The sequence below is a fragment of the Crocodylus siamensis genome, chromosome 1 (genome assembly GCF_052110815.1).
Source record: "Crocodylus siamensis isolate JL-2025a chromosome 1, ASM5211081v1, whole genome shotgun sequence".
In the NCBI taxonomy this organism is placed as follows: domain Eukaryota; kingdom Metazoa; phylum Chordata; order Crocodylia; family Crocodylidae; genus Crocodylus; species Crocodylus siamensis.
Window position 1 is genome coordinate 304,070,025 of NC_143395.1, and position 15,769 is coordinate 304,085,793.

Here is a 15,769-nt window from a genome sequence, read left to right on the forward strand (position 1 = left end):
ATTTAGACATTTGGGCAAGTTGCACACTAGTACAGCTTTTAGGATCCCAAAGTTTCAAGCTGTAGAACCTGCCTAACTTGGAGCGGAGCTTATATCTCTAAGAGGACAGACATTTTATACCCAGGGCTATGGGTTGGCCCAGGATGCACCAAACTTTCCCCACTGCCATTTTAGTACTTTGAAGAAACACTAAGATATAGCTCATTCCACCCCTTCCCTTAGTGCTGCGATATCACAACACCTGCATGACTATCTTCTTGCTAATTCTCTGAAATACATTCTTTAGAGATAGTATCTTTTGCTTTAAAAAACCCCCATTGTTCTGACAGCTTCTAAGTCCCAGTCAGAGGACTGTAATGATATTTGTAACAGTCTCAGCTTGCCTTTCAGTCTGTTATTGAATGCTACTTCTTATGAATACTCTGTTTACCAAGGCTCCCTTTGGAATAACTACGAGCAACAGCCACAAACTGACAGAAAACAGATTTAGACTGGACATTAAGAAGAACTTCTTTATGGTAAGGGTTGCCAGAATCTGGATTGGGCTTCCAAGGGAGGTGGTGCTCTCCCCTACCTTGGGGGCTTCAAGAGGAGACTGGACAAGCACCTAGCTGGGGTCATCTGACCTCAATGCTCTTTTCTGCGCAAGGCAAGAGTTCGGACTTGCTGATCTACTGAGGTCCAGATCCCTTCCAACCCTAAAAATCTATGAATTGTCCATAGAAGTTATTGTGCTTTTATGTATTTATGAGTCATGTCTACTCTATTCAGATTTTTAAAAAGTTTTTCCTAATTTTTCATTCTTTAGGAAATGCCTCCTTTTCTTGGGCTCGGGGAATTGATTTTGCGAGAAGAAAATACCTCTTGCGACACCAGAGTTCTGCCTAGCAATCTCTCTGAGTACAGGCCATTGCAATATTGCTCAGTTTGTCGGAGCTGATGAAATTACAGCTTATGGTGGTATGACTGTTTATAACAGTGTTAGACAAGTGGGATGTACACAATATGCCAGGGATAAGGGATGAGACAACCTCCACAAATCCAAACTTTTCTCCATACGTTCTGGTTTCCGTAAAGCTATAAGTCTCAGTTGTCTGTCAAGGAATAAGATTACAAGGCAAGACTAAGCAATTTTGTCTGTTTGTTGCCAAAATGAAATCCAGCCTTTGTGATAATCAGTAAGCAGTAACTTTGCATGTGTAATATCAAGATATGTCACACCACATTCTGCATAGTCAAATATACAGGGAATTAACTTGCTCTGGTTTTCTACAAATGTAGGGGTTAATCTCAGCGTGTGCAGTTTTTTCTTCCCTGTAAGGAAGCCAAGAGCCAGTTAGCCAGTCAATCTAAATAACTTAGTTTTTAAAACACTAAGTATAACATATTTGTTTAATATTTGGTGTATTTATAAATCTTTTTCCCATTTTAGAATCAGAAGTTGTTAATGAAGCTCCAATGATAGATCGTTCTGTAGGTCGGATAAATTGTTCTTTATTTCCTCAGGTTTCACAACAAAATACCCTCATCTTGTACATCTGTTTCATTTAAATTTTATGGAAAGTACAATTGAGCTGGCATACCTGGCTAAATTATTTATTTAATCTTTGTTCTATACCAGCAGACCTTTAGAAATGTGCCAGCTTTCACAAGTACTTCTCAAAGAATGTAATAATTTATTACAGGGCCCTGAGCGTGCTCTACAGAAAACATGCCCTGCGCCTGTTTGAAAATCAAACTTAGGATGAAATTATTTTAAAGGGAAATTGATCTAGAAAACTGGAAGCTTTATAAAGCTAAATTGTTTTACAGCATCAGACCTCCCGACTCAGATTTTTATGATCTCTTTGTAGCAAGCTTACAGCAACCTTTGTAATGCAGTAAGTGCTATTGCATTTGCCATTTTTGGTTGCTGTCAGTGGGTATTTATTTGATACAGAAATAATTGTGGGAGCAAGGTTCACATGTTGCCTAGGGCAAGGTTCACAAGGAGAACTTAGGCACTACACCACAAAGCATCAAGGTACCTCAACAGATCATCGGGTCTGACCCCCTGCCTAGGCAGGAAAGAGCGCTGGGGTCAGATGACCCCAGCCAGATACCTATCCAGTCTTCTCTTAAAAACCCCCAAAGTAGGGGGAGTACCACTTCCCTTGGAAGCCCATTCCAGATTTTGGCCACCCTTACCATGAAGAAGTTTTTCCTGATGTCTATCCTAAATCTGCTCTCTGCCAGTTTGTGAGCATTGTTCCTTGTTAGCCCACAAGGTGCTCTGGTGAACAGAGCATCTCCGATCCCTTGCTGCATCCCCTTAACGAATTTGTAGGCGGCCACAGGATCACCTCTCAGCCTTCTCTTGTGGCGGCTGAAGAGGTCCAGGTCCCTCAGTCTCTCCTCATAGGGTTTGGCCTGTAAGCCCCTAGCCATATGAATGGCCCTCCTCTGGACCCTCTCGAGTCTATCAATATCCTTCTTGAAGTACGGCGCCCAAAACTGGACACAGTACTCCAACTGTGGTCTGACCAATGCTACGTAGAGGGGAAGTTGTGGTATGTGTGCTGCAGTTTGGCCACCTCAGCCCAAGCCCTTCCTTGGAAAATCAAGAAAGGACTCAGTCTTTTCAAACAGAGATGAGGGAAGCAGTGTCAAGGCTGTCCTTTTATCCATAAACTCAGGCAATAGAGCAATAACCTTGTAGGTAGAAGATTTGGATTTGACTCCCTTCTCTGCCTAAGGGATTTCAAACTTACATCTCCAATATGGATGCTCTAGTCATTAGGCTGCAAGGTATTTGGAGGTGTAGGGATAGTGCTCTCAGTCCCTCCTGTTGAATTGTTTCCACTTTGAATACATACTATTGAACAGGCACTGGGCAATGAGAATGGATCTACAGGCTTGGGGCTAGACTGTGCTCCCAAGTGGGAGAATCTGGATTCCAGCCCCCAATAAGCAGTTTCTGCAGCCAGGGCAGCAGTAGTAGCCAGTAGCAAAATTAGCAGAAGTGAATGAAGCATCAGCCCTGGGCAGTGGCTCAGATGGGGTACTGATATGGCACCCACCCTCCAGGAGGCTGCACTGGAGACCCAGCAGGGCCAGCCCTATGACAATAGGTAAAGCTGAGGGACAGTAGTATAGCAATAGCATAGCAATAGCCATAGCAATAGCAGCAGCTGCTCAAGTGAGGAGAGCTGGGACAAGTAGGATTCTGCTCCCCCGCCTCCCTTGCTCTCCAATTGTCAGCTTAATCCCCCCCACACCTCTCCCCCAGGCACTGAAAGAGCCTCTGATACTGGTGGCCGCCATTGTTGTGGCCCCTCAAAATTGGCACCCCAGGTTGGTTTCCCAGTCACCCACCCTTAGTTATGCTACTGACAATCCCTCCTTTATTATTGTATTAAATAAGGAGCTATTTAATAATTGTATACAAGGTAGAATAGTTTCAACAGGGGGAATGAGGAAAGCTCTACCCCAGGTTACCCTACAGCTTGGTGGTTAGCACGTTCAACTAGAAGGTGAGACATGTAGGTTCATCCCATCTTCAGGCAGATGAAGGACTTTAACCCCAATCTCTCTCATGACAGATAAGAGTTAGACCCACTAAGCTATGGGGTAGGAGGGGGGACGTCATCACAGCCATCACTATCGCCAGTGTTTTGTGAAACGAAGTGGGTCACTCTATAGGTAAGTGGCAGTGGAACTCCTAGATGAGGGCACAAGCCTCTACAGATCTGGCAATATTACCATTGACTTAAATGGGACCAGGTTTCACTGCCATTTTGGGCTCAATCCAGTTGATCAGGGGTTTGTTTTTGTTTTAGGGAGCTGGGGGTGGTTCATGTTGAAAAGTTTGCAATGAAAAATAAGGTTGGCTTTGACTAAGTTTAACCATTCCTGCTAACCACTAGCACTGAGAGAGATTATCTTGGCATATAGAATGCTGTCTATTATACAAATTTCCATTCTTTTTATAACCACTATAGCCACTATACACTCTCAAATGTAATACTTCTGCATGAGATTGGGAAGTATGATGAGGTATGACAAGCATCTCTCTATCAATTTCTGCCTCTGTCAAGAAAGAGAAGAAAAACTGTAGCAATGCACACAGAGAGAAAGTGGGGTGAGAACATGCTGCCATGTCACCCCTAAATCAACCCCTGGACTCTACAGAGTAGTAATAGCAATAAATAGGGGTACCTAAAATAGATTTAAATAATCAGGTTAGGTGGAAATCTAGATCTTTAAAAACAAATAGAAGCAAATTATAAGGTTAATTAGCTAGGAACTGAAACCAGCCTTGAAGTAGAAAGAGCATTTTAGCTGTTAACTGGGTTCTTCAAATATACAGCATCTGCAAAGAGAAAGAATGTGTGAGAGGAAGTGGGTTTACTAAAATATAATGATGAACTAGAGTTATAGGATTAGAGGGATGACAGTTATGATACATTGCTACTGTTTTTCTTCTCTTTTTTGACAGAGGAAGAAATTGATGGAGAGATGCTTGTCATATCTCATCATACTTCCCAATCTCATGCAGAGAGACTAGACTTGTACAACAGACAGCATGCTTCCTGGTGCTTCCTGAGTCTGGGGGAGCACCAGACTGGGGGGTCTTCCAGCAGCTGATTGCTGACTGGGGCTTGGGGGGTGGTCCCCCAGCAGCCAGTTGCCGAACAGGGTGGGGGATCCCCCAGTGGCCAATCGCCAAGCCAACAGCGAAACCAGAAGTGCGCTTCCATTGGCATTTCCGGTTTCACGGCTGGCATTTCCAGGGTGTGCATGGCTGACCCCAGGGGTTCACATAAACCTGCGTGCACTCCCTACACATCACCAGTGATAGCATCCTATATGCCAAGATAATATCGTTCAACGCTAGTGATTAGCAGGAAGGGTTAAACTAAGTCAGCTGCAGATATTATCATGGGGCTGGCTCTGTTGGGTGTCCTATATTTAGGCAGCGCAGGATTGTTCCTGCCATGGCAAAGCCCCCTGGAAAGTGGGTACCACGCCAGTCCCCCTCTGAGCCAGTGCCTAGGGCTGATGCCACATTCACCTCTGTTGTTTTACTTTTCACCAAGTATGTAATTACACAATTTTTAAAACATCAGTATTCATAAATCACGACAGTGTATGTGTGTACATTTTTGAGTATATGGCCTTCCTGAGATTGAATGTTAATTATATAAGCTCTATATGTTCTTCTGCATTTAACTCAGGGTGACAATTATAAACTACTAACCAGAAGTGATAGTCTCAATTAAAAAGTTGACAGGAATTACCACACAGCATAGTATATACCACAAAATCAGTCTCTTCCTTAAACTGAAAATAACTGCGTGATATTTTTTTATAAATACTGACTTTTAAACATAAACACCCTTAAAGTCAGCATTCCACAACAGAGCATGGTTTTTCTGTTGTCACCAGCACCAGCATGGTGGCAACCATGCTCTGTAAAAATTAGAGACAAATTCAAAATGGAAAGTTCATCTTGAAATTCTGAAAACATTTTGGTGCAGATCCTTGTTTGGGCCCTTTTCTGCCGTACTGTTTGTTCTCTTAAGTTTTTAAACAGTTCTCATAATCACAAGTCAAGTAATTAAAACCTTCATTGTTCCAATTTTGGACTTTCAAGACTTTCTTTCTCTGGATAACATTTTCCTAGAATGCATCATTCAAGGGTTTGAAGCACGCTGTTCTAAACATCCATTTTCATAAGCTGCTTTGGAACACAAGAGAAATGAATGTATAGTGTCCCAGACTGTAACATAAACTTTATGCATCAAGGACTAAGCAAGGCTGAACAGCAATTGAGGTGGTGGTTTGCAGCTACAGAATCTACTTCTTCCTGAGCTCCCAGAAGTATAGCTTTGACATTTTTTTCTTGTATTTTTTCTTTTCTGTTTTTTTATACAGACTTTTCCCCCTCTGGCTTTTTTATCTGTTTAGGTAGTTGGTGTTATATGAAAAAATCACCTCCAGTGACCAGTTTGAGTCAATTTTTCTATCATCTGCAATAAAGTTTCCTCATTTATTTAAAAAGATTAGGTTTGTAATAAACATGGTATTGAAAGCTTTAGACAGAGAAAGCTAAAACATTTATTAGGATGGATGTAAAAATTGTTGAGCTAATAAAATAACTTCATATATTCCCTTAATATGTAACCACCTGGTTTCAGAGTTCGTGTACACTAACCCATGATTCTTGTAAGCAGAAACAGAAATCTTCAATTATTATCTAAATAGCCATATCTCAGGCTCCAAAAATCTCTATAGCTTATAAAAAGCCATTTTCAATATCTTTAGACCATAGCGACATTATTATTAACACCATTACTTTATAATGAAACTAAGTGTTAACATATTGAAATATTTTCATATCTTATTTTAGGACATTTCTTAACCCCAAGTTGCATTTGCTTTCCAAATGTTTCCCACAGTGATTTAGCAGTACCACATACTGCCAGTCAACAGCATCAGCCTTCAGCATAAATTCAAGGCAAGGTTCAAATTCACACTTCAGGAAATGCAGTAGTATCATGGTGAGCTGTAACTGCTCTGCCTCCATGTCCCTCACATATGTTTTATAGATGAGCACTAATTTTAATCTTTCTGTTAAGAATTAACCCTTCTCAAATGAATACTTTGCCAATTTAGACTCCTTTCCTGTTATTAAAAAAACACAGACACTCATTTGATGCACGTTTGCCATAACCAAGAGGGAAGGCAGGTGCTGTCAGTACTGAGTCTATAGCTCACATAGCTGCAAGTTTTACAGTGGCAGATCCAGGAACCCACCAATGACACGTGTAATCCATAACTACATCAGATTCTAGCTTGAGAAAGCCAATTACATTCAAAGCTTTTTTTAGTGGACTATAGATAGACCTCTCACAAGCCAATAATGTCCTTGGTTCAACATTTTCGTCATATAAGGGTTAAATATAAGATTGTTTTATGAAGATAAAAGAAAAACATTTTTCCTAATTCATAAACTTTGTCACAAAATCATCAGATACCTCCTCTGAAAACTTATTTTCTTCCCCCAGAACTTACTGGATTCTGTAACCATTCTGTATAGATTTTTCTATGACACTTTATGTCCATTAATTAATGCTTTGCTGAATTTCAGTGAAACTGCTGTGGAAGGAACGGCCTTAGACGTTTATTTATTAATAAATAAGAAATTAATTGCTTATGAATGATGGCTGTTATTACACTGAATTTTAAATGAATTCATAATAATTGGACATTTGAAATAAATCATTACTGGGATTCTAGTTTAGAAGGCAAGACTCCTGAAGAGTACATCATTTCTCTTCTGCACAAGTCATAGTAAGAAAGCAGCCACTTCAAAAGAAATGTACAGCTTTGTAAGATTGGAATTACATTTATGAACTCTCACTCCACCTCTGCAAGGTAGATACGTTTTACTTATTCCTGTTTTAAAGATAGGGAAGAGACCCAGAAGAATTCTTGCCAAACTACCAGACACGGATGATTCAAATCAGTTCTGTCTGCTTTTTACATTAGAAATAATATTAGAATATCAGTGGCTCAGTGGCAGAGATGGGCAAAACAAGTCCCTGGGTATGTCTACATGTGCATTAGATCCAGGAGCAGTTTATTTGTAAGTAAACTACTTATGAATAAATGCTCCCAGGCAGGCATTTACACGTGAAGGGAAATGGGAGCGGATATGCTGCTAATGGCAGCAAACTGCTCCCAGTTCCTGGGGTCCTGCAATTGGCCCCTGCTGCCACCAGGGGGAGCACTAGGCTACACGAGGGGCTGGCAGGGAGCACCTGGCCAGGAGACAGCTGGAACATTGCTCCCTGCCCCTGGGGGGCTGCCTGCTGCTGGCGCAGGGACAATGTCTCCCTGCCCTGGCAGCAGGAATCTCCGGGCCCCATCTCCCCAATCAGGGACAGGGGTCTTGAAAAGAGGGGCAGGTCCCACTCCCCTGCTCCAATCTGTCGGTGGGGCAGCTAGCAGTGAGCCACCAGCTTGGTGGAAATTCCCCACGCAGCTAGGGGCTTGTTGCTAGCTGCCCCACCAGCATATCAAGGCAGGGAGCTGGAACCTCCCCCACCCCTGCACCTCTTTCCAAGCCCTGCACTTCAATTGCCCAATCGAGGCACAGGGCTGAGACCTGCCCCTGACAGGGACAGTTCCTGGCCCCTGCTCCAATCGCAGTGTGAAGGCTGGAGATCCTGATTCCTGCCCAGCTTTGTGATGATGGAGCTGGGTAGGGAGTTGTTGCCGCTGCTGCCTGGGGCCCATCCACCCTACAACCATAGCTGGGGGTGCTGGACAGAGTGGTCAGGCTGGGTCTCCATGAAGACCAGTTTGGGACCCCTGAGGGCAAGGCATGCTTAGCTGGGCAGTTGGGATGGGGCTGCAGGTGGGAGAGGAGTGGCTTCTGGGAGTGGGATGGCCGGGACTAGGACCACACCCATGCTGTCACCACCTCCCTGGCTTCGGCCCCAGCCCCACCCGCCTGTCCTGCTCCCAGATGAAACTCCCCACCTGCCCATGACCCCATCCCATCCACCCCACTGAGCACATCCTGTCCATGGGAATCCCGCACCAGTCTCCATGGGGCCAGGATCACCAAGTGGTGACAGCGCAGGGCTGGGGCAGAGCCACTTAAGGAGTTTTGGTGAGCTGTTGCAGGGCCAGGGGGGTGCATGCTGATTCCAGCCCAAATGATTGCCCACCCCTGCTCTAGTCTATAAAGCTTATAAGAAAGCTTATTGAACTGAAAAATAGGTTTCAAAAAATCAATTTAATGTGATTCTCCTATTGTGTTACCACCATTAAAGAAACATTGATATTTCCAGTCAACCTCTCTATTATCAAGGGATTGATAGCTTAGCTGTAAACAACCATGAAAGCATCAGGCTTTAAGATGGTGAAACTTTAAAAAAATGCAAAATATCTATTTCAATCTTTTAAATTTGCAGGAGGGTATAAAATATGTTTTTTCTTTTCTTTTCTTTGAAGATGGCCATTTTGTACTTTGACTTAAAAGTGGCTTCCACTGTAAAATAAACTGGGGGTGAGGGAAAGCAATCATCTATACTGCACTATTTTCAACAGTATGTTATGCTTTATAGATTATTTAAATAAGAAAAGCTGCCACGACAACGGAATAATAATTGTTCCTCATCCTGCATAGCTTTAAAGATTCTCAAAGTGCCCACTGAATTCCCTTTCCAGCCAAGGGGTGAATAACATACTATGTCACTGGCCTTAAAATGCCCTGAAATACAGCTTAGTGTAGTATGCTGGAGTCATTAAAGGTATCATGTAATGGACCTACAAGGAAGGGGATGTTTGTGACCTCTTGATGAGTCTCAAAACCCAACAGAGGGCAACAATAGTAGTCTCTTCATTAGAGGACTAGATAAACATTGCAAATATTTCTTTGTGTTTTAATTGAGTTACAGTATATGCAATCCCATGATTGTTTTCCTAGGTATAGAAAAGTGTACATGGGAAAATTGGTTTTATCTTGTGAAATTTCCAAGTGAAGTAATTAAATATCTTTGACCAAGTGTTATGCATGCAGAGCTCCTTCTTCAGCTCCTAGAGATATTCTTGGGATCAGTAGCCCCTTGATATGGTTAAATTTTAATTTATAAACCAAACTACCACTTGTGATCTGAACCTCCTTAAAGTTTGAGGGTGGTTGGATCTGGGGGGTTAGTTCAGAATCCTCTCTCCAAAATTCGGTGAACAAAACCCCGGTCATAACAGCTATATTTTGCATTGTCTCTTTTCTTCCATGTTGTGATACATTGGTTATCTTTGTTTTCTTATTCTTATGCAAAGGCAGAAGAGAGCATACAAGAGAATTTGGGGGACAGAGGTATCTGCTCTAAATTCTGACTGCTAAATATTTATGTTTATTTCATTGTATTATTCCTCCTCTCATTTTTTAAAGATTCTTTGACAAATGGGTTCAGTAATCAGCACATAAAATAGCATAATTTTAAGTCTTGCATAGGACATTGTGCATACAGAGAATAAATAACACACTGCTTAGTGTTTTCAAGTAGTGTTCATGCTGGAAGACAGAAGCTTTCTGTTCCACACGTACTGCATTGCTATCAGCATTTTCTTCTCTGCTGGGGGTACTATTATAGAACAAATTACCAAATACAGCTAAACGTCATGTTTCTGAAACACTGAATTTAATCTTAGGTAGTAATTTGAACTTTATATGCAATAACAAACAAGCAGACTCTTTATAATAGCTTGTTATGGGGATAACAGATGGGAAGTGAATATATTGTACTATGCTAAAGATATACTGGTTGCAGCTATAGTAAAGATTGCACCCAGAGTTCCAGGGGATGGCTAATTTTGATAAACATCTCTTCCCTCACAAAATATTTTAATAGAAGTAGCTGATGTTCAGGGTTTGCATGAGCTTAATGTGTGTTCTGTAGAATGTAATATTTCTATATGATTTCCAGAAGTGTAAGGCCAGAGGAGTGTCTGTAGGAAGGACATAGGGAATCTCTCTTTTCTACATAAACTAAAGTTTATGTTAAAAAAAATGTGACTGCTCAGTCACCTTTAGCAGAAAAAATGTTTTTATTGTAGATGTATGAAATGTAATATTTATCCTCATTTTAACTCACTGTTCTGAACATTGTGTTTTATCCTTGGGAGCAGAGGTGATTTATTTATTATACTTAAAAAGTAAGACAGTAATGATTAGAAGCTTATGTAACATGCCAAGATCTGAAACCTTTACCCAGGGCCTCTTTCACTCCTCAGTGGGGGTTACTGGCCATTTAGGGAAAGGAAAAATGAATTTTGACTCACCTCTTCCATTAGGAGCATGGTTTGCCACAAAAGGACGCAGGAGTTTCCAGTCCCCCACCCTCAAGCATGTCCTGTGAAAGCCCTGTGCTTCTGGAAAGATGCTGACTGCCCACTCCCTAAAGGAACCAGGCTACAAATGTTTGAACCCACTCCACATGGTGTGTATGGAGCCATGTTCCATAGTGCAGTGAAAGAAGCAAAGCAAGTCAGTAGGGCTAGGGACAGACATTCAAAAAGCCTGGGCCTGAATTGATTCAATCTTTGCAGGTTAGTCTAACCTGGCTAGGCTGAACCATTTTGTAACTACACAGACATCCTCTCTGGACTAAAGAAATGCAGGCAGATGCCAGCAGTGGCTCAGGCTAGAAGCCAGGGGCTGCTAGAGCAGCCCTCCCTTCCCTTCGACAGGGCTGAGCTGAGGGGGGTGTGGCCAGGCCTTGGCAGGATGCTCTGTTTAGGGAAGCTCCCCCCACTCCCCCTTGCTGCTCTTGACCAGCCCAGCAGAGAGTTGATACCAGAGCATTTATCAGACCATCAGCAAAGTGAAAGCCTCTCATTAGTTCAAGCAAGGAAGAAATGGAGGGACATTACCAGCTGACCTGTTAATTATCTCCCAAAAGCCCTAAGCAGACACTGTCCTATCTGTCTTTGTCCTGCCTGCCTTACACAGACCCTCTCAGCATTAGCTATCATACCATATTCTCGCTACAGTCTGTGCTGTAGGAGGGAGGAAGGGGGGATCCCTGCTTGAGGGGAGGGGGGAAGGAGGGGCAGGGGAAGCCAGGCAGAGGCTGCTGTGCCTGCATGTCTCTGCTGGAGCTCCACTGAGGGAGTAGAGGGTAGGGGCCAGCCCAGCTCTCTGGAGCAGAGAGTCCTGCCCAGCCCGGAGAACATGCTGGGATTCTGGGGGAGTCTGATCTAACTTAAACCAGGAAGAGGTCTGGGACAGGCATTGCATAAACTCATTTGACTCAAATCAGTTAAGTCTGATACTACATTCAACCAGGTTTATCTCAAACTGGTTTCAGCCATTTTCAAACTAGGTTATGTGCACTGAACATCTGTTCTGTTACAGGTTTAAACCAGTTTCTGATCATTTAAATTGGTTTGTGTGTAATGTCTGTCCCTATCCTAGAGGCTCACCATGCAGCAATTTGTCCCTGTATGTGGGAAGGAGCTTTTAGCCATCATCCCACCCTCTCTGTTCTTACAATCCTGGATCCACTATGGAGACACTGAGACAGAGTTTCCATGAGATCAGGAGAAAGTGGGGAGTCTGCTGCATATCATTGCTCCTTCCTCCCTTGTTTCCTTTGTCACAACCAGCAGGTTCAACACACTTATGCTCATGGAAGCACAAGGGGGGCATGAGATTCTGAGTTTCTGGTCAGTCATTATTGATGGAAAAGTCTCTCTGATGTCAATGAGAGAGTTGTCCAGGTATTGACTGTGAGATATGGCCCACTAAAATTTGCTTTTTCAAAAAAGAAACCACTCTTTTATCTGTATCATTTTTCTTTCTAGTGGAAGAACAGCAGGAATCCTTTACAACAGCAGGAATCCTTTGCAAAGATCTTGCTTTAGCTAAAGAATTTCATTAACTATTCACACCATTTTGATTTTCCATTCTGCTTTAATACAGAACAAGTTTCAGCCTACAGAAATTCACTGTTGGGGTAGTTCACCCTGTCTATCACCCACTACAAAAAGCCCATCCAGCCCAAGGGTTCATCCTTATTCAGAGACGTGTACAAGAGACAAAAGCCATCTTCCAACCAGGAATAGGCTATAAAAGCATTTTTGGTTTAAGAGGCATCTCCTTGTACCAAAACTAATAGCTGCTCCAGTGCCACCACCTTGTCTTGTCTATTTAATCCAGCAAAGGTTCCCTATGTCTGCCTCACCTGTCCTTCTCTTCCCCCTACTCCTAGGCCATCCAGCACAAGGCAACTTCAGCAGCACCGAGAGAGGCCATTAAGCTGACTGTCCACAAAAAACCAAACCTTTCAGCCTTTGAGCAGGCTCCGCTGTGGTAGAACAAGATGTTTGCTATGAAAAGTCCAGTCTTTGTGAAGAATCTACTGTGGGGACTGAAGAGCTAGTACTGAGTAGTTATTGTGGTCAGATGTCACATAGACCCTGAGCCCCAAGGTGTAGTAGGTCATTTAAAGAGAGGAAAGAGGAAATTGGAAGGACAGTCCACACTAAGGACCGGAGCCTGCAGGTGGATTCATCACATGAATCATATTCTAAACTGTATTGGGGCCTGAGCAATGAAGATGGCCAGGCAAAAAGAACCAACAGTGAGTGACAGGAATTAGAATTATTGATTAACTGGCAATCTGTGTGAGCAGAAATTAAGCCTTGATCACTAACTCACTGATGTGGAAGTACTGTGATTGTGTAGCTGGTTTGAAACAGGATATATGTAAAAGGATTTTCTCCTTGTCTCCTTGAATGCCAGCTTTGTTGGGGGGTGGATTGTGTTCCTTTTCTGGATGAGACATTTGTACCTTTACATTCCTGGCACCATGCAGACACTGCTGCCTGTTCTTAAATTGGTTTGTGAATAGCACCTCAGTGAATCAGTTATCTGCTTAGTTTGCTGACTGAGCAAGGCATTTGGGGAAGGGAGAGAGAAAGGAAGGTTTTCATTTGGATATTTGTTAATGAAGGAGCATGTTATACCTCAGTTCACCTGTATATAAAGATACATTTTAGATAGATTCTGTGTCATACAATAGTAAGATTTTTTTTTTCAGATGGGAAACCGACAGGGTTGTGGCCTTTGTTTACCATCTCTAATCCAGGCACAGAAACCGCCTACTCATAAAGTGTTTCCTTTTCATTCCTTTTCAGAGAGAGAAGAAGAGTGGATTGTTGAAGCTTCTAGCAGGAGCATCGACAAAAAAGAAATCACGTTCCCCACCTTCAGTGTCTCCAACACATGACCCACAGGGAGTGGTCGAGGGGGCTCTGCAAGGGGCAGTGGGGCCTGAACTCTCCTCCCTCTCCAGCCATGGCCGGGCAGGGTCATGCCCAATAGAAAGTGAAATGCAAGGAGCCATGGGGTTGGAGCCCCTGCACAGGAAAACAGGCTCCTTGGATTTGAATTTTTCTATCCCTTCTCCTGCTAGACAGCCGCCATCTTCAATGGCAGCCATCCGTCCAGAGCCCAAGCCATTGCCCCGGGAAAGGTAGGCCACATCCACTGAAAGCTTTACTTCTGCCTGGGTTTGCAAATGGTTTGAGCCATCTCTACCACATGCCCATGAGGTAGTGTTCATGGAGAAGAGACATGAGGGCTGTTATAATTGTGCTGTCCATTAGTTTAAAAATGTGTAAGACAAGTGATCCTAGAGATTGTTCAGCTATTTATTAAATTAGAAGACTGCAGCCATTCTACCTATTGAAAACCACCTCACACCTGAGTAAGACAACTATGATTTAAATTGTTAAAAAAACAGCATTTATAAGTGTATATCATATGGTCTTCACAGTTATTTCCTGTGTTTAACAGAGGAGTAAGCTGCAGTATCTCTTACCACTATATGGGGATGCTGTTGGCAAATGCCACCTTTTAAATAGGAATCACTGTATATTAATCTCAGTTGAATGTTATGTAGTACATCATATGCTAGGTAACAGCAGAAGTGTTTTTGCTCAGTCTACTGGCCTGTTGAATAGTATCAAACAGGGAAGTCGTTAGAATACCTGGTTATTTAGGTCATTACCAAGTAGTGCCACCTCCAATATACTTTTCCACCAGAAATAGCTTGTTCCCCGCAGCACAAGGAATGAGACTAGAATTCTTGAGTTTGTTTTGGTAGTCAGCTCTGCACCTTGCTATCCAGAAAGCTGCTAATCTTGTGAACAAGAAAAGAAAATAGGGTAGCACCACCAAGAGAGAAGAAAGGAGAAAACAGACTGGAAAGAGAGAGGCGGACTCAGACCTTGTCTACTTTCAAAGATAAATGGGTTTAAAGCAAACCTTGTTTGAAAGGTACAGAAATATTCCATTAATAATTCTATTCTGTGGTTGCTTGAACATTTGAGGGGAAAGACTATAATGTATTCATATCATATGACAATAAAACACTCTTAACTCCAATAGTAACTGAAGATGATGTTAAAAATTAACTAACATGGCTAAACCCCTGTAAATCAACAGGTCCAAATAACTTACACCCAAGAGTTTTAAAAGAGCTGTCCAGTGAACTCTTTACACCATTAACATTGAATTTCAATAGGTCTCCACACATTGGAGATATTCCAAAAAAACTAAAAACCAACATTGTACCAATATGTAAAGTGGGCAAGAAAAATTACTCTGGTAGCTCTAGGCCTGGTGTGACTGTTACTGAAATACTCTTTCTAGTTCTTGTAGCTCTTATTCAGGTAGGAGAAAGGTAAAAAATGTCAGTGTTCAGAGAAGAGCCACAAGGATTATTAAAGGATTGGAAAAGGTGTCTTTTACTTCAACAGAAAAGGCCCAATCTAGTCAGTTTATTGAAGAGCAGGTTAAGGGTGGCATGTTCATTGCTTGTAAACACCTAGACAGGGAACAGAAATGTGATAATAAATGTCTCTTCAATCTAGCAAGCAAAGGAATAACAAGATCCAGTGGGTAGAAGTTGAAGATAAATTAATTAGGACAAGAAATACAGCTCAATATGTTGATAGTAATGGAAACTGACTGTTGAAACAACTCACCGATGGCTGTGGTGGCTGTCCATTGCCTGGAAATATATAAAGCAAGATTAGATGCTTCCTAAGAGATACATTTTAATTCAAGCACAAGTGTTGAACTTGAAGTATGAATGAATACAGGACATCCTATGGCCCATGTTATCCAGGAAGGTGAACTAGACTATCACAGTGGTCCCTTTTGGCTTTAAGAAAGCAAAGTAGTTAAGAGTGAAAAACCAAA

At 42.3% G+C, this 15,769-nt stretch overlaps 1 protein-coding gene across 3 annotated transcripts in view; it reads left to right on the plus strand.

Moving 5' to 3' along the window:
* SH3RF3 (SH3 domain containing ring finger 3) overlaps window positions 1-15,769 on the plus strand; it is a 381,928-nt gene that overhangs the window by 348,633 nt on the left and 17,526 nt on the right. For 2 of the 3 annotated variants that reach the window (XM_090021443.1, XM_090021453.1), the window contains one exon: window positions 13,699-14,036. In XM_090021443.1, coding sequence (XP_089877569.1) covers window positions 13,699-14,036 — 338 coding nt within the window. Of the gene's footprint in view, window positions 1-12,770; window positions 13,672-13,698; window positions 14,037-15,769 lie in introns of those variants that run through there. The other variant, XM_090021464.1, reaches the window with a different exon arrangement.